This window comes from Cyprinodon tularosa, unplaced genomic scaffold (assembly GCF_016077235.1).
Source record: "Cyprinodon tularosa strain WSP-4 unplaced genomic scaffold, ASM1607723v1 ctg535, whole genome shotgun sequence".
Lineage (NCBI taxonomy): Eukaryota > Metazoa > Chordata > Actinopteri > Cyprinodontiformes > Cyprinodontidae > Cyprinodon > Cyprinodon tularosa.
The window spans coordinates 571,114-593,928 of record NW_024039269.1 but is presented as its reverse complement, the minus strand read 5'-3'; the positions used below and the strand labels follow the sequence as shown (position 1 = coordinate 593,928).

Genomic DNA, 22,815 nt, shown 5'->3' with positions numbered 1-22,815 from the left:
TGTTAAATGACAAATCATTTCATTTACCTAAACTGTAAAAGTCTGGTTTAAAAGTCTTATACTTACCAGATCAATATTTGTTCTTTTTTACTTTGACTCATTGCTATATTTGGATGAATGAATTGAATTGATATTAATGACTGGAAATCAAGTTGATGTCAATGTCTTTATTCACAGCAAATATCTCCCCCAGAGATCAGTCCATGCAGAGTTCTGGGATATTAGCCTGAGTCAGTAAAGAACTGTGTGAGAATTAAAAAATGTAACTAACTTTGATGTTAAGCAAAGACCTGGATTGAGCTTAAGATATAACACCTCATCACACATAGCAAACCTGGTGACTATGACTACGTTCACACTGCAGGCCTTTATGCTAAATTCCGATTTTTTTAGTGAAATACAATTTTTTTTTTGCGTTGCCGTTCACATTTCCAAACATATGTATCTTGAACGTAATCTCCTGTGTGAACTGCAGTCACACAACCCACGTGTCCCGCATGGCAGTAGAGGATGCAATGACGTCACAGGAAGTGTTTACGGAAGTAAACACCGATGGTAGTGTGTGAGCGATCTTTCCCAACCATAAAAACACAATCTTTTCAATATGGTTAAACATAAATACTGCTCTCTGCATCATCATCTGCCATGGTTGTTGTTTTTCTTGGCGCTTCTTCTTAGCAAGATGCAGAATAGTGACCTATGTCGGGTATTAATGGAGCTGGCCATTCAGACACAGGTCGCATTTAAAAAGATCTGATTCGTATCAGATTCAGGACCACAGAGCCAAGCGGCCTGGGTTGCGATAGAAAAAAATCAGATATGTGTTGTTCAGACAGCCATGAAAAGATCAGATACAGGTCGCATATGGGCCGAATAAATCGGATTTGGGTCACTTCAGGCTGCAGTGTGAATGTAGCCTTAGTCAGGTAGGGTGGAGGTTTAAAGAGGAACCAATTACAGAAACTGATGCTGAAGTGGTTTCTTGCAGATTTAAAAACTAAACGGGTTGAAGAAACAAAAATCCACAAACATAAATTCACACAATACAAAAATACTGAAAACCAGGAATACTCACAACAAGGGGGCAAAGAAATGACAACAAACAGGCAACAGTGACTGAGCAAGAGGTGAATATATGGGAGAGAGAAACAAAGGCTGCGTTCACCCTGCAGGCCTTGATGCTCAATTACTATTTTTTTGTGAAATTCAATTTTTTTGCGCTGCCGTTCATATTTCCAAATTAATGCGACTTGTATGTGATCTCCTGTGTGAACTGCAGTCATACGACGCAAGTGTCCCGCATGGCAGTAGAGGACGCGATGACATCACAGGCCAGCATGCTCTATTTTTCCGGAAATAAACATGGATGGTAGTGCCGGTGCGCATCTAGCGGTCTTTTCCATAAACATAAATACAGCTCCCCGCATCATTTTTTGACATGGTTGTTGTTTTTCTTGCCGCTTCTGCGTAACAAGATGCAGAATAGTGACCTTTGTCGGGTATTAATGGAGTACAGGTCAGATGAATCCGACCTGGGCGTTCAGACACAGGTCGCATTTGAAAACATCAGATTCGTATCGGATTCAGGACCACAGAGTCGGATTGGAAAAAAATCGGATCTGTGTTGTTCAGACTGCCGTGAAAAGATCAGATCCAGGTCGCATGTTGGCAAAAAAATTGAATTTGGGTCACTTCAGACTGCAGTAGAATAACACAAAATGTAAATAAAACCAATGAACACTAAAAAATAAAGTTTAAACAGAACCAAAATCACGACAGACTAGAATGTATTTCTAGAGCATTTTCACAGCAGGGTAAAACATCAGATTGCACAGCAGTATGAAATATAGAATAAAAAATCAGCTAAATTATAAATTCTTAAGATAAAGCATGAAATATAACTACAAGCTTCTTAGAAAAAATTTATTTAGTTTGTTTTTAAAGTTAAAGAATCCAAACTTTATAAGAAAGAAGTGAATTCAGCCTGGATCCAACACCTCAGAAAGATCAATCACCTCCAGTTCTGAAGCATGTGGGGGGGGGGACCGCTAAAAGCTTTTTGATTTGATGACTTCAAACTGGGAGGAGAATTTTTGACCTAAAGAAAGAATTCAAAGTATAACAGAATAGATCCTGGGGAGGTTCACTTGCTCGGTAAACTCAGGCCCCATTTAGTTTGAAGACACTTTCAGATATAAGGCCAGACCCAGACAGTCCTATTCAGCCAGCTTCTGACTCAAACCTTGATTATCTTTGCCTTTTTATGTCAGCCACAAAACTCTTGTAAATATCAAGGCATTGATGAGATCTTAGTTTCGGATCACTGTGAAGGACATTCTGAACAGAGAGGTTTCGGTTAATCTGTTTTAGCGCCTTTCTCTGTTCAATTCTAGAACAATGAGATAAATATATTCACATTTCACCACATACCTATTTCTTTAATTTATTTTAGGTCGAAACCTCCCTACTTGATCATATTAACACTTTTTGTTCTTTATTTGGATTCCTCATTATTTTTTCTATAACATTGTGAAGTGACTCAAATGTTCCTGTTAAGTAGTCTGGATCAAGAATCTTCTGGATATTTGTTCAGTGATTTCATCCATCCTAGCTCTGCCTCCCGCTTGGTGTGGGTCATCCTGTCATACTTTAGACCTTTTTAAACCACAACCTTAGTTCTTTGATTGCTCTTACACCTGCAGTCCCTCCCCCTTCTTTAGTGCATACTTCTACAGCACTAGATAAAAAGTACTTTTTCCATATGAGGAATTTTCTTGTCCTTATGTCAGATTTCAGTCTTTGGGAAAACAGATATAAATGAGTGTATTTACCCTTAATTTGAGCAGGTTAATAACATAATCTGCTAAATAAGTTAGCATTTTACCCTTAAAACTATTTAGATATTATGCACCTGAGATAAGAGACCGCATTTGTTATTTTTTTTTTTTTTCTAATTTTAAATGTAAATTATCCTATTACAACTGGTAATAGGATAATTTAAGTACCTCAATTCAAGGAACAATGCACTTATTTTCGGAAAAAACTACTTAGATTTGCATTTTTTTTTTCAGTGCAGTGCCAGTTTTTTTTTTCTTCAAATTTTTCCAAAAACCTGAACTATCCCTCAATGAATTAAAAAAGAATGGATAACATGTTAGACGACAACTAATATTTAGAATTATGCAGATTTTTTCCTCTCTCACAGTTTTCAGAAAGTAAATATAAACAATTTCAGTTTCAACAATTTCAATATGTGTCAATATTCTCTTAATGTTGAAAAACAGAATTTGGCAGGTGATGTGTTTCTAGTAAATAAGATCTGCATTCATCAAGTTATCAAGATGGTGCTGCGCGTGCAGCAGCCTGTTACATTGGCTCTGTGCGCTCCTTACAATAGCTATATATATAAATACCCATCTATATAAATACTCATGTTAGTAACCTGTGCAACAACCCTGTATAATAATCCTGTATAATAAGCAAGAGACTTCAGAAATCACATCTATATGTATGTATATATATATATATATATATATATATATATATATATATATATATATATATATATATATATATATATATATATATATATATATATATATATATATATACATACATATATACATTGAGGTCACAGTGTGTGAACTCACTGTATAGACTTTATAAACCGCCATGCACCTTTTCCTCCTTTTTGACTATTTGAGCCGATGTAACATGAACATTTCTCCACTGTCAGATCAGTAAAGTCAATCAATCCATCAATCAATCCATCAATCAACTGCCTTTAATATCAAACGTTTTTGGATGTAATAAATTCAAGAAAAATTGTGCCAATGTAATGTCTGGTTGTTGATCAGATGAAAGGAAAAAAAAGAGAAAAAGGCTTCCATAGCGCAAAACATAAAAAAAAAAAAAAAAGGCTTTTTTGTTTGATCCAAATAAGTATTTGTCATCAAGACATCTTTTTTTGTAATTGCAATTTGATCTATGTGTAGATATATGCTTACTGTTCTCTCATGAGTTAAATTATTAAATGTTCAGAGCTTTCTAAAAGATGTCTTCACCACCTTATCGTCATGGTGACCAAAATGCATGTGTTTAGATGTCTTCTTGGTCTCTTCTGGGTGTCACTAGTGTCCTTCCCTTCAGTTGTTTCTTGTCTCCTCTCTGTTTTTCTGCTTTTTATTGGTCCCTGCTCTTTGTTGGTGTTGACATCCGTAGACAAAGTGCATACCAACCACACAGTTTGATATGCTCTGGTATTTAGAATGCTGACGTCAGCTGCACAGCAGTGACCCTCTGTCTCATTAGGATGGCACCGGCTGTTTGGCTCAAACCTCAGCTGAAAAGCACAGCAGTAATTGGTAATCAGGCAGGTATGGGGCAAGGCACTCCTTGCTGTCTGTGTGACCTCTCTGTGCTCTCTGTTGCCAACCTGTGTAGACTGCTACACCTCGGTATAAAACATGTATGAACTTTGTGCTCAACAAGCTGCAGGCTGTGCTGCTAAAGCTGCTCACCGTCTGGACAAGCTTTCACTATTGTGATCTGGGAAGAAAAAAATACTGTAAAATAAAAGGATTTGAATAAATTGATCAGATAAAAAATTGTCACATTCTGCCCCATTTATATTTTATATAATCGGGTAAAAAAAGTCCCCTTTGAGAAATTGAGATTTACGTTTTCAAACCAATTGACAAAGCAAATTCATGAGAGGAATTAAACATTGTTTGGCCAAATTATGTTTTATTAAGTTATTTGCTTAATCAGGAATCAATAACCTTTAGTTAAATGATGCAAGTTGGGGGGAAAGTTTGCAGAAACTTTGAGAGGGCAGCAGCACTGTGTATCAGAACTAGAATTTCGACTCCACTTAGACTAGATTTTTTAAATTTTAGTAGACTTAAACTTAGCTGAAATTCATATCAATGACTAAAATGTGACGAAAACTAATTATAGTTTTCGTTTTGAAGACAAAAATTAAAACTAAAATTTAGATGGCTGTCAAAAACAACACTGATAATTTGATGGGTCAAAATGAGACGAAAATGTCAATCCATAACACTGAGCACTGAAATCATGCAGATCTTTTAGTTCTCAGGCTCCTCTCCTGTGGAACCAACTACCAGTTTTAGTCCGTGAGGCAGACACCCTGTCTACTTTTAAGGCTAGGCTTAAAACTTTCCTTTTTGATAAAGCTTCTAGTTAGAGTGGCTCAGGTTATCCTGAGCTATCTCTATAGTTCTGCTGCTGGAGGACATAGGGACCCCTTTTAAAAGCTCTTCTTTATGCCAACTTTTTTCCCATTAGTGACATTTGTTAGTTCAACTTCTAACGTTATTTTCTCTACAGTAGCCTTTTTTCATCATCATAGTTTAGTCTAGCCTGGTTTGTTACTGGAGGAAGGCTTCAGTAGGGCTGCTGCTATCAACTATAACTATAGACAATAGAGTTTGGCATGTTTTTCAGTGTTAAGTCCTGTTTCACCAACTGTGTGTGCTCTTTTCATCCTTTTGACGCAAAAATCCAGAGATTGTCTGCTTAACTGTTTCTTTTCTAGAAATGGTCAACTATTGAGCTAGTTTACCATTACCTTTTCTAACAACAAGAGTATCCATATATCAGTGCTCCTATCCTTCTTTTGTATCTGTGCTTCTGTCTCCTTGAACCCCAGTCAGCCTTGGCAGACGACCGCTCACACTGAGCCTGGTTCTACTGGAGGTTTTTTCTGTTAAAAGGGAGTTTTTCCTCTCCACTGTCGCCGTTGGCATGCTCAGTGTGAGGGATTGCTGTAAAGTCAACAACACAATGCATGTGAATGTCTACTGTCTCTTCCAGCTCACCCAGGAGAAGCAAATCCTGCAAATTAAACAAAAAAATTTAATCAACTTGTCTAGATGTTATAATTTGAATAGCCTCTGTAAAGAGCATTCATATAACACGTGCTGTGAATTTACCAAGTTTAATTTATTTAAAATAAAACATGTAAAAAATTACATAAAGTGAAAGAAACAATTTTTTAGTAATATATATAAAAAAATACTTTTTGAATTAACAATAATAATTTTAAAGTTATAGTTATTGAGGAGACATTATGATTAGCATTTTTAATAATTGTATGATATATTTAATCATGCAAGGATGTAAATAATAAATGGCGGATTTAAATAATTTATCGAAAGGTTTAACTTTTAGTTTGGAAATATCTAAATTTAATGCTATGTCTGAATTCCTGATGATGCATTGTTCCTTTATTAGATTTTTTTATTTGGCCTTCCACAGTCATTGTCCTGTGGCATGAGAGGAAGGATAAAGTAAGCTATGGGTGAAAGGCTGTTTTTATACCATGTATTGAGGTATCTCCTCCCAGATAGCAAATGGCCAGGCTTATTTAATTAGAAATTAAAGTTGTCCGTTTCTGCTGCAGCAGTGACAAGGTGTCGCTATGTTGATAAAAGTTCCTAAGCAGTGAAGCCGGCAGACTGTCTTTATGAGGCTTCAATGGAAGAAGAGTCTTTACTGACCTTCAATTACTTCACATTTTTAACTGATCATGTCAAATCCTTACTGATGGGAGAACCTGCAAACTTCATTTAATCAAACCAGTTTGCAACTCCTTCCTTTAATGATCAGTAAAGTTGTGTCCATCACCAAAAAATTCAGGTCATCATCAATCATAAAGTTTGGGTTTTTGTCCAGGATCTGACATTAGAATACTGCTATGGAGCAATCTGAGGGAGAGTATTTATAACCCTTATCCGCTACTGATTGCCACAGAGTGAAAACAAGCAAAGTATTACCTTAAAACTACCAGTAAATATAATAAACTTGTTCACTAAACCCAGCATGTCTGAGTCAAAGCAGGTTCAGAAACGAAATCCAGAGCTTCAAAAACCTAAAATAACTCAATTTGTCAGGCTCAGAACAAGAGGACCTAGTTTGAGGAGGAGAGAAAGTTAGGTTTCACAAAATATCTATTTAAGACTGTAGAGAACAGCGTCGATTTCCAAGGCAGGAACCTCTGCAGAGGGAGAACACAGGTTAGTGACCACGTCTATCTGACGAAGGATGATTATGAACATCTGAGTGACTAACCTGGTGTCCAGTGTGTGGCTAAAGGATTAGGCTACTTCCAGCCAGTCGGCTGCCAACAAGAGCCCAGATAATCTCATGCGCTGATGTCCCGGAGGTTGGATGACTGGCAGGAGATCAGAATCGAGCAGATGAAGGAAGCCAGGTTAATCCACAGGGTGAAGCCAAAGCCGGTGTCGAAGACGGGCTCGGTAGTCAGAGCCAGGAGACTAGAGGTCCGAAGAGGTGCTGAAGGGAAATCCAGGACAGAGTCAAGAAGCAGTTCCAGCTTGAGTTCACACACAGACAGAAATCCAGCAGGAGTTCGATGACAGGTCAGTAAAACAGATCAGAATGGGGACAGGCAGGCTCAGGGGTCCAGAGGCAGAACAGGTCAGGATCAGAAAATCAGAAACACTCAGGTACAGTAGAGAACTCTCACTACAGGCTTAACTTATCTGGTACTGATGACGGGTCTGAAGGCTGGTTAAATAGAGACTGAAGCAGGTGAATCAGATGAACCATAACGAGAAATGGGCGAAGCTAGACAAGTGAATGAAATGAGTAATCAGGACAGTCATCCATGCCTAGATCACGACGCTGTTTAGTTATTCGCCTGAAAATGGAAGGAAATTACAGTCACATAAAAACTGGGCATTTATCTGTTTGAATTGTGTATATTTGATCTTCAACCTTTTCTTATTGTTTAGCGATAAACATCTCACTCAATAGTTTTATTGACATTGGGCTAGTCCAAAGACATCTCTCAGCCCATCGTCCTTATTATTTTTAATTTTTTGTGTGTATTTTCTTACAGTTCTCCACAGGTAACCCTGGAGCATGAGGAAGCTTTATCATTAAGGTGAACAAAGCAAAATATGTCAGATAAATAAGATTTAAACCAGCCTAGTGCTGTTCCCTCAATTATGATCAGCTGTATCAAATGCAACATTAAGATCCAACAGAACAAGTTCAGATACAAGTCCATTATCTGAAGCCATGAGAATATCATTAGTGACTTTCACCAGAGCTGTTTCAGTGCTATGATGAGCTCTAAAGCCAGACTGAAACTCTTCAAAAATTCAGCAACGTCGTCGCTGAACGCAAAACACTTACAGTAGCAGCCATTCAAAATGGCCCTTCCCGGTCAAACGGTAGCCGAATGGTAGCCCACGTCCCTGCAACTCCCAGCAAAATCCCCTCCAACTTCCAGCCACTGGCTTTGACTCCACCCTTTCACTGAATTACAGGGTCTGACTAAGAGATGGCGCTTCTCTCTAGCTCTCAATGTCCACAAATCACGACAGAAAGAATATTTTGGTAGAAAGATTGATGTTTAAAAAGGAATTGTAGGGGTCCAGCCAAGGACCAGTGAAGGGCCATTAAGGAAAGTGGGGAAATTTTGAATGGCTACTACTGTAAAAATCAGAAGCAAAACCAAACAATCATGAAAAGAACAGCACATTATTATGCCAGCTTTAAAGATCAATTCCATCTTAATAATGATCAGGAATTAATGGTTCTGGCTTATTATAACTTCTACCCTAAAGGCTGCAGTGAAGAAAAGGTGAGCTAAAAATTTGGAACATTATCCGTTTTTTTTTTTAAACTTATGACTCATATTGTCAGATAAACCTGATTTAGAATCACCTCACATTGTAAATGTGTCCGAGGGACATCTATTTCATTCAGCTCAGGAACATTATTCATTATTTCTATTAAACCGTGATGGCTGTAAATATTTACAGTGTGAATACTTATCCCATGCTTTATTTTATTTCAGCTTATTTTCCTGTATCTTACAGGAGCTTTAGTAACCTTTTAAATCCTATTGGGAATGTTAGAGGTTGTTAGATCACAGAGCTGTCATTGACTATTTATTTGTAGCCTCCACAATTCAACTCTTCATGCTGCACACTGAGAGAAACAGGAGGGGAGTGGAGCAATCAAAGCTCCCTTTCATTTCAGCTTCAAACTGTGGTCTTAGATCAGGCCTCCATCACTGGGCTCCTCTACCAAGAAATTGTAAGTCTTGTTACAGTTATTTCTGTCTGATGGCCTCTACTTTGTTCCCTTGATTTTTGTTCTGGCTTTGTTATTTGCCCACTGCTGAAACAGTGTTGATGTCATGCAGTGAACTGAAAAGGAAAAATAAATAAATAAAAAAAGGACTGTATCTTAACAAGTCAATTATTTTGGACTTGAATGGCGAAGAAACTTTACCGAGAAAATAAAATAGGAACATTTGAGCTTTTTCCTAAAATCAGTTTTCTACTTAGATGTAAACCATGTTAAAGGTCATGTGTTTAATACTGTTCTGATTATAGATGCTTCTTTAATTCATCAAGGTTGTTTTTGGTGGGACCAAACTGACTTATACTCCAAAAATAAACTCTGTTTTATTTGTGTAAGAAATAATTTCACTTTTTAAACTAATGAGGAAAAAATCCGGTCTTCTCAGATTGTTATTTTAAACAGAACAGGCAGGTTAACTTCTTCTGGATCTGGATGCAGCCGCGTCATATTCCCTATGTGAAAAACAGGAACTGATCATGTGACCATCAGAGGTTAATGAGGGGAAAGACTAGAATTCATTATGGAATTTGAACAAGAGATGTTATTAAAACATATTGAAAATACAATATAAATTAATACAATGTAATCAAAACTAACAGAACAGAATAGAAATAAAAAAATGATTTTATAAAAAAAAAAAGAGTAACCAGGTCACCTTCAAACTGACCTTGATTAGAAATCAATCTTTAATGACTCAGAAAAATACACAGTTTTATTGTCTGAAAACGATTGGAAAATATATTTCTATATTTTATTTTAGTTTAGAAAACAGAGCGAGCCAAACCTGTTTTTGGCTCAGGAGTCACATTTAGGACAAAAAGATGAGTTTAGGTTTGGGTTAGGTATGAACCCACAAAGATAGTCAGACAAGTTTATGTGTTGGTCTTTGTTTGGAGCGGGGCGGCGGTCTAATAACTTGAATGTATGTAGGAAATGATGTTTAACAATAGAATTTAAACAGCTAATCATAAGATAACCATTTCTTCATCTTACTTTTTAGAACAAAAGATTTAAAAACGAAACTGTAAACTAAATACAGCTATGAAAATACATTTTCTGAAATGTCTTGATGATAAACCAAAAAAACGTGCAGTTGAACTTTCTGAGAATCATTGAGTAGAACTGAATATTGGCATTATTAGAATGTTTTATGTCATAAATTAGATGGATCTGAGCCCCTAAATCATTCATTATGTATTCCTTCATTTTGTTCTTAAAAACAGGCAAACATAAGTGGAAATATATTTGATCTGGAGGGTTAAAGGTGATTCATTTGACAAACCAGTAAGATGCTTTCTGTTTAGGATAACAGCAGGATTTAACTGATAAACAGAATATGCTTGGGCATTAAACTATGTACCTGAGAACTCCTTTTTGCACGGAATATTTAATTTTTTACTCTTTTCTGTATCTAATTTATTTTTAGGTAGCAGCCACATTTATACTGTGAGCCAACAGCCCTTAGAAAACAGACCACAGTGTTACACAATTCAACAAATGCTGGAATGAAAGTAATGATCCATAACATTGTAATTAGACTGCACTATTTTCTATAGGTTCGCTACAAAAAATATACGAACAAACCAAAACTCAAAAAATGTATATTGCATTTAGACTATAATAATTTATTTTAGGGCAGTTTAAAATGTCTCTATATATCATAATGCTAATGTGTGTATATATCTATATATATATAGATATATACATATATATTGTATATATAATACATCCAGATGAGTTTGTAAAGCTGGAAATTCTTTTAAGCAGAGGAAACTCAGCAGGTCTGTTTATGCATGTATGATAGACTCCCGCCCCACTCCAAACAAAGACAAACACATAAACTTGTCTGACTATCTTTGTGGCTCCATGCCTAAACTCAATTCACACTTTTTGTCCTAAATGTGACTCCTGAGCCAAAAACAGCAATTTCCCTCTTGGGGTTCAGGTAGCAGTCGGTTCACAGAACAGGCAGTTTTTTCCAGAAAATGTGCCACACAGTGTATTAAAGGGTTTGTATTTATATCCTTATAAAGACTTTGCAATGATTTAAATTTATTGTAGTTATTACATGTATTACATGTAATAGACATTCCTGTGGCTTCCCCCAATCCACAGTAACACAGCCAGTCAGTCTGATTAAGCAATAAGGCAGGGTGGGGATTTGTTCTGTCTTTGATATATTAGATCAGAATAGATTTGGAGGTAAACATTAAGCCAGAATAACTTATGGTTTCTGCAAAGATTAGGTTTGAAATGCAGCTTTGAGATTTTTGCAGCTTTGCTGTTTTTAAACATTTTAATCATATATTAAAATTGTTTTTCACCTTTTTAACACCATTTACACTCCGCAGAGGAAAACACAGTAGTACTGAAAGTACATATTGTCTTAAAATAGAACTAATTTCATGTTATTTTAATTATTATTTTGTATAGAGCTGTAGAAAAACAAACAAATTCTATTTTTTTATTTAGCTTTTTCCCCCCATATAATCCTGGTCATAGGATGTTAGGGGGCCTCACCCCCAGGGGCGGTTCTAGGACCAGAGGTTTAGGGGCGCTGAGCACCCAGAGAGCTGTCTGCCCAGACAAGATTAATCTCACTGTTTTCCACATATATTTTAGAAACTTGTTCAGTGCGTTTTGCTAATGACTGCCTCCATCATTCACTGATGCATGTTACCTGAGAAAAAAGATATCCCACTGAATGAAATGCTCTTTCTTAGCCAGTTTAACAGCTGCTGCTATTCTCTCTGTTTTCTCACCTGGTTTTACTGACCTTTCACTTTGCTCCTCTGCTCCTCCTTTACACCTCTCCCTCTTTAGAGGATAAATTTAGATAACTAGAAGCTTAAAAAAATTATAATGATTTAGTAATGATTCAGTAAATTAAAATATTGATATTGAGTTGTAGTTTTTAAGATCATGAAACAAAGCAATGTCAGACACATTAGAGCACCTCGCTGGTGAACATTTCACCAACACACCATCAATAGGTGCAGAAATCTGACTGAACATGTCAGAAACACCTGAATGCAGCGTTTTCCTCAAAGTGTTGCTCAACATTTTAGTTAAGGAGCTCCATCAGGCTGGTTAGCTTGTTTTTCTGTCTGTTTACCATTTTTTCTGATGAACCAGAACATAATTGAACATCATTTTAATTTATTTATTTTTTAGTAAAAGGCGCATACAGTATTAAAAACAACTCATATATTAGGGGTGCTTTGATTCAAATTAGGGCTGCTTCTGCCCCCCCAAAAACGCCTATGCTCCCCCCGGAGCAGCCCATCACGCCACAGAGCCGGAGCTCCCTGTTGCTTTAAGCAGTGCGTCCTGCCGTCCGACAGGAGGCGTGTCTCCCCTGCGGCCGGAGCTCAGCGCTGCCAGCTGCAAGCGCGATCCGACTCCACCGCTGAAACAAACCAACTTCTGTGTGCTGCCTTGGTGACTTCCCTTTCTAAGGTAAGCCGTTCTCCATCCGCTTCCTCTGCGTAAACATGAAGTCGCTGTCTGGCTTTTCTTCCGCGCGTCTCATCAGTTAAGGAAACGGTTGTTATTGTGCCATTAAGTGGAAGCTGCTGCTCGGTGCTCTCCAGCTGTGAAGTCGCTCTGTTCCTGCAGTGGAGTTGCTGAAACTTCTCCGGTATGTGGATCCTTCAAGCTTCCTGGACTCTTCCTCCTCCTCAGCCTGCTGCTGCTCGGGAAGCTCAGAAAACACAGTTTCCAATTAGTTTTTCCAAGCTTGCGCAGATGGCATACAATCCAGAACAAACCAGCTACTCGCGTTTAATTAGCTCTAATTATGTGAACAGGGCTTTATTTCGCACAAAAATGCTTCTCACACTGTGGCAGCATATTAATCATAATGGTTAAATATTATTTTAGCTGCAGAGAGGCTTTAACTATCCTGCAAATCCGTCATAAAGTGCTGCTCTACTCCCCAAATCTGCGTCTCCATCGTGTGGCTCAAACTGCTTAGAATGACTGACATCAGACAGTTGATGTTTTCACTTTAGGATTTAATGAACCAAATGTTGACCGCTGATCATTTCCCAGTGTCCCGAAAAATAAAGGCGACGTTTTCGCGGAGGACAACAGAAAGTTCCTCCGGGTTGTGTAGCTTCATGCTGGGTGTCAGTCACCTGCTCATAACGCTCACTGCACTGGCGGCCTGTGCTGAACATTTATTTGGTTTTTAAAATGCTCTCTGAGCTGGGTGTGGGTCATGCACAGATACCTGCAGGTGTGGAGAATAATTGACTCTATAATGAGCATAAGGTAATTAAGAATATAAATAGATAGAGGGAGCAGACAGAACAAAGAGGATACAGACGGAAAGTGTTGAATTTATTATGATTCGCTGACCGTGGTGCTGAAACACGCAACCTGGCGAACAATGCACTGTCCGTGGTCCTGAAAACTAACTGAAGCCTTTGTGTTGCTCGGAATGTTCTGTATCATTAGGTGGGTTTGTATAAAAGCACAGGACCTGATATAAAAATTACAACCGGATAACAAATTGCTTTTAACATAAATAAGCTTATTTAAAAAAAAATATATATAGGAAAAATCTTGGATTCTATTCGGCTTCATCTCATTTTAGTTTCACAATTTCATAATAAAAAGATCAGTAAATAAATATAATTCAAAAACCATACTTTACTTTTACCTCTACACACCATTAACAAAAATGTATACACTTTGGAAAAATATAGAGATTAATGAGATTCTCGTGCCTGAAGGCCAAACCTCTGCTGAAACATTAAAGCTTCTGTTTCAGCTTAGATTGTTTTCAAATGAAATGATTTTATCTCTGTGATTTTGTTTTTCCATCCTGCACAACTGAACTCGTAAATTGTCTGTGACGGCCTGAAAATATCAGATTGGAAGGAATGTTTTCTGCTTCACCTTGGACTCAGAAAAAGAAGCTGAAAAATAATGTAGAGGGAAAAAAAGGGATTATGATTGTGAGCGGCCAGGGCCGACCTGAGTCCGCACAGGAGTCTACGCCTGAGTGACTCCGATCATTTCATTTTCATCCATTCATTGCTTTTATAAGGCTGCTGCGCTCCGCTGCCAGCCGGGGGGGAATCTGCGAGCCTGGGTGGCCGGGGACACGGGATCAGTGAACAGGGAGAGCAGGGGGGGCAGGAGTAAAGGGCAGGTAGTTTTCGATGCAAAGCAAAGCGCGCAGTGTGAGCGGCTGTAATCAGAAACATGCCGGATCCGTCCTGTGCGCTCCCACTCCACTAGTGTTGGCACGACGTCAGCTCTGTGTGCGGCAGTGCAGCAGGAGGAGCTCGGACTGGATGGGCGCCCTCTCATCCTCTATCTCTGCCTTTCTCTTTCAGTAAATGGATCTGTTGAAGCCCTGCCCTGCCTGACATGGATGCCCCGCCGCCACCCCCACTGTCATCTTCCTCAGCTCAGTCCGAGGGCTGCTTCTGCTTGGCGCAGTGAGCTGGACACGCACTGATCTTTTCTTCGTCTTCTTCTTGTTGTTCTTCTTCTGCCAAATGGATGTGAGGAAGCTGTTGTTCAGCCCGGTGAATATCATGCCGTGATCGAGCTCCAGTCCGAATAAATGTTAAAGGCGTGACAGAGACAAAGTCTGGGGGAATTGACCGGTTCGGGGATTAACAATCCTGTGCAGCACTCAAGCACAATGAAGATGACCTCCTTCCTGATGCTGAAGGCGCGACTGAGGCGCACCATGAGGCTGCTGCTGCTGCTGCTACACTGTGTGGGCTGCGCTCACGGGATGCCGCACGTCCTGAGATTCGGTGAGCTGCTTCTTATTTTTCCCGTGTGCCTCTGAAAGTTTCACTGTGTGTTTCTGAGCTCAGCCGTGTAGCTCCCCCCCAGCTCTGGGAGAGACTTTTCTCCTTCTCCCACTTGTGGAAACTATTTGGTCAGACATGGGAGCGCTGATTGAAGCGTTACAGCATTTTAATTGGAGGGTTGTGCAGCCAGAAAGTTGGGGAAGACTCCCTGCAAACGGCCAAGGACCTGCAGATCTGCTCTAAGGCTGATCTAATCTGTTAGCAAAGCAATACATCCTGTAACTGGCTGACAAAACATATTTTTCGTTTTAATTTGATAAGTTTAAGCAACTAAAAACACAAAAAATGTGTCAGTGTGTTGTCAAAGTGAACTTTGAGTGTGAGTTAGGGGGGATTTTAGGTTCGCTGGAGCTGTGTGTGCTTCTTGGAATGTTGTGATGTTTGAGGAAAGACATCAATATGTCCAATATTTTAATTTTCAGTTACAGGTCAAAGGAAATCCACAATTTAACAATGTGTTGCACTGAAACAGAGGAATCAGTTCCGCATGAAACCCTTTTATGATTCTTATTCTGCATTAGGGAGTTCCTGCGTTTTGGAGCAAAAATCAAAGATGATTTTTTTGTTTCTTTTTTTGTATTCCACATCATATCAAGTGTTTGATATGATTTAGAATCCCTAATTTTACTTTTTAATTGTCAGTCTAATTATTTGAAAGCACCTAGGCTGGGAAATTAAAAAGCAACAAAAATTAGAAAGATTTATTGAAGGGGATCATCAATGAGAGATTTAATTATTAAAAATATCTAAAACTGACATGTTAATACATCCAAATGCATTCATGTTATTTCACAACTTTATGATTAAGTTTGGTCTACAAATGAATGCAAGTGTAAAGAAATTGCAATTAAATGTAACATTTGTTTGATCTCATTAAATGGATGGATGAGGGGTGCATTGACTTTTCCAATCGATGAAGCTGGAATCTACATTTTAATGAGAGAAATGTGATGGACAGACTGGAGAATCTCACTGTTTTCTCTTTACCCCGAACAGAGCCGACTGGATCTGTTTGTCCTTTCATGAGCAACCTGCTGTTGGTGAAGGTGCTTTATTATCGGAGAGCATTTTATGGTTCTATGTTTATTTTTTCTTTGTGGAATGTTACATTTATTGACACCTCCAGAAAAATATTAGGTTCAGAAACTTGAACGTTGGATAGGGATAATGGATAGGGAAGACAATTCCGGTCGTTTTGTTTTGTTTGTGGAAAAATAAATGTCCAAACGTTTCACTTTAACGCAGTTTGGTAGAAGACCAATAGATTCCTAATAGATAAAGACAAAAAAAAAATCAGCAGCACAGATACGTAAGCTCCTGAGATTCTCTGATAATTACAGTCAGATGTTTTCTGACAGATGCGATTCGGCATCTGAACGGGTTTTAGCAGCTCCGTTTCCTGTTTGAAAGCTTCTGCTAGTTGTTGTTGTCTGACCATATCACCTGATGACATCATCACACGCTGCAGAATTCCTTCGGGTTATGTACTTCAGACGAGACGGAGACGTCAGCTGAGAATACATGACTGACTCACTTTGTCAGGTGTGAACAGAAATACTGGCTGAGGTTAACGGCTGGAGGAGAGCGACTCATTCTGTCATTTATTCTGATTTCATGTTTTATATGATTCCTTATCATGACTTTCAGATTCAGTTCCTACTTTCTCTTTGACCTTAGGGATTGTGGGTCCTGAAATGCATCATATAGACCGTTCAAAGTGCAATAATCTGTGTAACGGGATGATATTTAATTGTCTAAAAAGATTAATGGTATGCAAAAGTTGGAGCTGATGTCTCAGTGCAATCATCAACAGTTTGAATTCTCACCAGTTCTTTAGAAAGTTATGATAATTTGCCCAAATTTCTGTTGATAGTAACGAAAAAGTACAATATGTCATGGAGCTCTGCTGTGTCTGTTGAAGGTGAAGCTTCAGCTCTTCATAGTTACAGGTTTGACCAATAGAATAACAGTCGGAGATTATGATGTCACTTTTCTGGGATCCTGGTGGTTTTCTGTTCCTTACCCATACAAACATGTCATCTTACTGTGAGCTCAAGTTGTTAGTAAGGTATTCATAACTAATAGACTTACGTAGATTTCATTTCAGTTAAAGGATTTTCCTCCTTTATTGTTGCAGTAATTTGACTAAATAATGACTTTCAGATTCTCAGTTAAATTGAAACACAGATTTTAGAAGCTGCTGTATTCAGTGTCACTCCCATTGGTTTGTTTTTCATTTTCATCCTGATATTTTTATTAGTGATGTAGATTAAAAGTCGTTTTATTTAATAAAATTATCCTGCTTTGACCAGAGTAAAAAAGACTAACTTCTAAAAAAAGTAAAATCTGCAATATTGCTTCAACAAGATTTTGTAGGTTTCTGCTCTACCGCTGCCAACTGTGTACATTTAGACCTGATAACTGTGAAGCTATTCTTTATTTATGAGGTTATATATTCTTGGGCAGAAACTCGTTCTAAAAGCCTCTGGGCTTTGCAGGTTTTACCCTAACTTTTCTCTTATCAAATTGCCGTTATTCTTCTCCCTGAATTTCACTTTTTATAAATATTTTTCTGTAACTAAGTAGCTTAGACGTACTTAACATTGGAAGAGTAATCAAGTGAAAAGTAAAAACCAAATGGTGTCCCTGCTTTAATCCAGTACCTTTTGGTTAAAGCATGCGTCGCTGCAGCAGTTATAAGAAAGGAAGAACAGGATAGGAGAGTTTGGCATCAGGGCTCTTTATCCGTTTTTATCCGAGATATTGATTTAGTAAGAAAATCAATCAAACATAAATGTTGCCATTTTCCTGGAAATATTACAACTAAAAGTTGTATTGTGTTTAGATTTTCATAGTCGGTTTTGGAGCAGAGTTTAGGCAGTTCAGATCTCCTTCTTATCCGCTGAGCAGAGAATGAGGACGTTGAATCAGAGCAAGATTCCCATGATGCGGCTGAAGAATAACGCTTGCGTGCTGACAGCCTTTGATAGCAGAAATCACTTGAGGGACTTTTCACATGGCCCACTGGAGATAAAGGTTGATACACATCAGCTGTAGGGAGTGATAGGATTTACCACAGAGAAACACGGCCTCCCAGGTCTGTGACTGCACTGCAGCCTGCCTGCCTTGGAAATCTCTCCTGCAATTTACTTAAAGAAATATATTTTAATCCTTTATAGGGCAAGTTACCATATCTGATCGCTTGTTTACCCCTTACAAATGTCCACCATCATCCCTCAGGGAGGTCTAGAAGCACTAGATCTATATCCAGCCATCCAGCAAAGATCCTGCTACATGGATGTACATCTGATTTTGGCATTTGACCAATTAGTTGAGCCCTTGAATGATATATTACCTACTATAAATAAAGTTGAAAAATAAGTTAACAAGTCAAGAAAAAAAAGGTAAGAAGTAAAGTTAAAAAGTCGATTAGCCTAGTTAACAATTATATTTAGGTGTAAGTGCCAGTAGCAGCATTAATGCCTCTAAGGTTATGTTGGACCAATAAAAATGTATTTCTTTCACTCTCAAAGGGTTTTTCATTAATTTCTTATAGAAACACTTTTGTTATTTTTCTTAATTTATCAAGTTGGCGTTTCTTGTTATAACATAACATTCATTTTGCCATCAAAATATCCATATTTTTTGAATGTTACAAAGGTAATAAGATCTTGTCCTGGACTCCAATAACACTATTGGCTTGAAATGTTAAATTCTCCAAGTATTTCACTGAGTGCCCTATGAAGCGTCAAATGATGAAAATCCTTTAGAATTATTGAATGGAAAAATACTGAATGCAATCTAGCTCTGTATAAGTAACTATGCCAGAGAACGGATGGACTTTATGTCTGGGATATGCTGAGTGGAGGTCAGACCAGAAAACTCGGTGCAGGCTGTCATATTTGTGTTCTCATGAAGGTCACTGTCAAATAGAGCAGACAAGTGAAATGTTACATCTTGAAGCTGGAAGAAATTCTTTCTTTAGAGAGAATTCACTTCCTGAGCAGCAACAGCCTGCCTGCCTGCCTGTCAATAACTGAACCGATCGTCTGGCATTATCCTCCAGCCTCTGGGACGCGCCTCAGACATGACTAGTAAATAAGCAACACTTTTGCAGAAACTGTGGGCAGGAGAAAAATATGCATCTGTGGTCTGAGAAAATCAGCTCTGAAATGGGTGGGGTGGGGGGGTCGGTGTCATTGCCGCCTTTTTCAATGGATCAACTAATTATAAGAAGCAGAATTATCAAAAGGACAAATGCATGGTGGCTGAGAATGACCAAGGTTTAGAGTATAAATGCATCTTTGAATGTAGAGACTCACAGAAACCTTTAACGGTTGGGTGGGGGTTTTTGAGGACCCAAATGCAGACATCAGGAGGCAGAGGTGAGTCTTGCAGATTTAAAAAGCAACTGAGGCAAAAATCCAAAGAACCAAAAAACTAGAAAACATCAGGGGAAAAGACACGTAGGGAGCCAGAGATTAGGAAGTAGTAAAAAAACAACAAGGAACCCGCACTGAGTGACTGCAGAGGTGGAGTATATAAGGGGAACACAACAAAGGGTGGGCTAATGAGCTGAATATGGAGCAGATGTGGGTGGAACTAACCAGAAGGCTGTTTCTCAATCTCTGTACTTGTGCGTTCTCGTGTCCTCGTGAAACATCATCAGCCTCAGCCCTAGTACTGTTCAAATTCACACAAGCAGCAGACCGAGAACGGATAAAGTCCCCGGATGTTGTTCTGGCCCCTCCCTCTTTACCCAGCATGCATCAGAGCAGACTGGTCCTTTCCTGAGACTGACAGCTGTCCCAGCATGCACTGCGGCAGCAGCAGCTTCCAGGTTAGCGCTGACAGAGCTCAGAGTATTAAGTTAAACACTCACTTTTCGGTTGCTGTTGTTCCATAAAAGTACGTTTTAAGATCATTTGAGGCGAGAACATTTATACTTTAAGCTGAGCGTGTGGCAATGTCATCATCAATACGCTCATCAATATCCTGTTCTAATTGACCCAGATTTATTCTGTATGATCCCGTTCTCTCTGAGTCCAGACTTTCCTGGGTTCTTCTCAAGAACATACACAGCGAGGACAGAAGTCTGTACTCACGTTCTTGTGAATTGAGAAACGGGCTCTGATTGCTTAACTTTAGAAGGAAGTCTAATAAAATAATCTCTGGTCTGGGGATGTGATGGATTAAAGGAACCTGATGTTCCTTTAATCTGATCTGTTTCCCAGTTTGTATAAAACACCAGTAAAGCAAGAGGAGCCAATTGTAGCTCTTTTAGCTTCATTTGGTTACATCTTTATGCTCCAACCTAATGGTGGAATCCGTCTCTGCTCCATGGAGATGTAGCATCTGCCTGTGTGTATGCTTGGTGAACATCTCTCTCCTTTCAGTGGTATCATTTCTGCTCCTCCTCACTATGGAATAGAGGTTAAAGAATGAATCTATTACCACCGGGAAACAGCAACTCATCCTACTGAACAACTTGGCCACATGGAAACAACTAACACCCCAATTAAATCTATAAACTACAAATAGTATCAGCTCAGAGTTTCTTACATTTGTGGAATTGAATGCAAATATCTAAAACAGTGGTGTCCAAATTCTAAGGACTTCTAGATGCTACGATGAAATTGTATTTAAAACGGAGCAAGGAACTAGCAGCTTCCTTGAAACGGAGTGGAGTGAAAGCTATGAATACCCCCTCCACTGAAAAAATGATTTAGGTTCAGTAACCCAGTAAATGTACTTCGTTAGTTCCCGATACTGAAATGAGTAATTAGATTTGAAGCTTAGATTTGAAGCTTCACGTCTTCAAACTTGGAAAAAACGTCCTCCAAAGGGAGGAAAACCCCCCTTTGAACAGGAAGAAACCTCCAGCAGAACCAGGCTCAGTGTGAGCGGCCATCTGCTGAGGCCCACTGGGGTTCAAGGAGACAGAAGCAGACATAGAAAAAGAAGCATAGATACAAAAGGCAACTGTCAACCAGCTCCACAAGCAAGAAACACACAGCCAACTTAGGGACCAACAATGTTAATAAATGATAACATTGTTGGTCTCAGCAGTGTTACTTAATGCCAGGATAGGAAATCTGAAAATGGTTTAAAAAGTTCTCATTCTGCCTGATTGGCGACTCAAAGCTCCGCCAAAACTTTTTATCTTTGATTGAAAAACGTGACTCATTAGCATCAAGATCCGATTCTTCCCTTGAGAGAAAATGTTGGCATGTTTTTCCATTTGCTAATTAATATATTTCAAAAGTTTCATGGTTTTAATAAATTATTAGATCATTGAAATCTAAAATGTTTGAGCTTAGTAACTTGTTCGTCTCTTACGCTTCCAGTACAAGGAACAACTATTTAGCTTAGGCATCCTAAATAAGCTAAGCAGTGAGTAATGTCACAGTGTGGTGAGCCAACGCTAGCAGACTGCCAGCAAATATATTCAAATCATAGCTAAGCTCTTTAAAATATTTATAACTCTTTTGCAGCTAGTTTATAGAATTGTGAGAGCATCTAAAGCTGGCAGAATCTTTAACATTGATAGTGCAGTACTGATAGATTGGGGCAAAGAGAGAGGAAGCTGGTGAGCGTTGGCGCCCCGGTGAACTGTGTGTGTTTCACTGATATGCTTGTCTGAAGACGCTCTGCCTCTGCTGGCTGAGGGAGGCTGGAGGATTCATGCCATGTTTCTCTCAGGCTGGTGTTACTGCTAAGTGAGACATTAACATGGTAAATGTGCCATATGAAATGGTGCTGCTTTGCATCTTGCTTTAGTGCTTCTCTTTCTGCAGAATCGGACGAACAGGGGATGCATGGGACTATTATTAGCTGTGCTGGAGGTGACCTGAAGTGTGGACTAACATTGACATCGGTGTTCTGTTCTTCTTGTTCTGGAACGCTCTGAGGACAGAGATGACCGGATCCCTTCCATGTATCACTGTGACTGTAATATGAGCCTGGACCTCTCATGGTTTGACCTGAACCTCAGTCACATTGTGCTATGAGCTGCACCCTGGTGCCGCGCTGACTTTCAGCCCCAGAGGATAGCAGCTGAAATAGACCTTCATCCCGCTGTTTCAGCCAGCAGCCTGATCTCTTCCTAATTGTTATGACAGACGAAGCCGTGGAGAACCGAGGATGTGGTTCTGATATTAAATCTGCTTCCAGGTTAACTGGAACTGACAAAACTAACAATACTTTTATTTTTGCTCTTTTTCTCTATGCTTGTAGAGAATGAGAATAAAAAAGTTTAATATTTCCCATTAAATCACAGTCAGCAAGTTAAAAACAAATCTGTTAAGCAAATGTTGGGGAAAAATGGTTGTTGGTTAATTTCCTAAAGTGGAACACACAATAACTGATTATAAAATAATAACTGTTTTACATAATCTTTTCATTTGATCATTTAATTATTTGGCATTTTATTCTTTCCATCTGAAATAAAAACAAAGTATTTTGCCTGGAAGTTAGTAAGAATAGAAAAATAAAATAAAAACATTAAATGGACGCTAAAACCACATTATTAACCTGCTTTTATAAAACTGGAGCTCCTCTGGGTATTTCCCTTATAATCACATTTAAAGAAAATTTATAGTCAGACTGATTTAATTAGTTTAACTTTATTTCTATCCAGACACCTGAGCTGCTTTGATGAGCTCAGAAAAACAGCTGATCCCAGGCTGATCTCTACATCCAGTCTATTTGGTTTGGATGTGTGTCAAAGCTCAAGAACTCAAAGAAAAAACTTACTTCTTGGTTGATAAAAGCTTCTTTAGTTTTTTTTTAAGTGGGTCATCACAAAGCAAAGCTGATCCCAGCCCTA

The 22,815-nt window shown here is 38.6% G+C and overlaps 1 protein-coding gene across 4 annotated transcripts in view; it reads left to right on the top strand.

The window, feature by feature from the left end:
- The first annotated feature begins 12,463 nt into the window (after nt 1–12,463).
- LOC119796101 (glutamate receptor ionotropic, kainate 2) overlaps nt 12,464–22,815 on the top strand; it is a 439,480-nt gene continuing 429,128 nt past the window's right edge. For 2 of the 4 annotated variants that reach the window (XM_038304508.1, XM_038304507.1), the window contains exon 1: nt 14,810–14,927. In XM_038304508.1, the coding sequence (XP_038160436.1) occupies nt 14,810–14,927 (118 nt within the window). Of the gene's footprint in view, nt 12,607–12,667; nt 12,788–14,495; nt 14,928–22,815 lie in introns of those variants that run through there. The other 2 variants (XM_038304505.1, XM_038304506.1) reach the window with 2 other exon arrangements.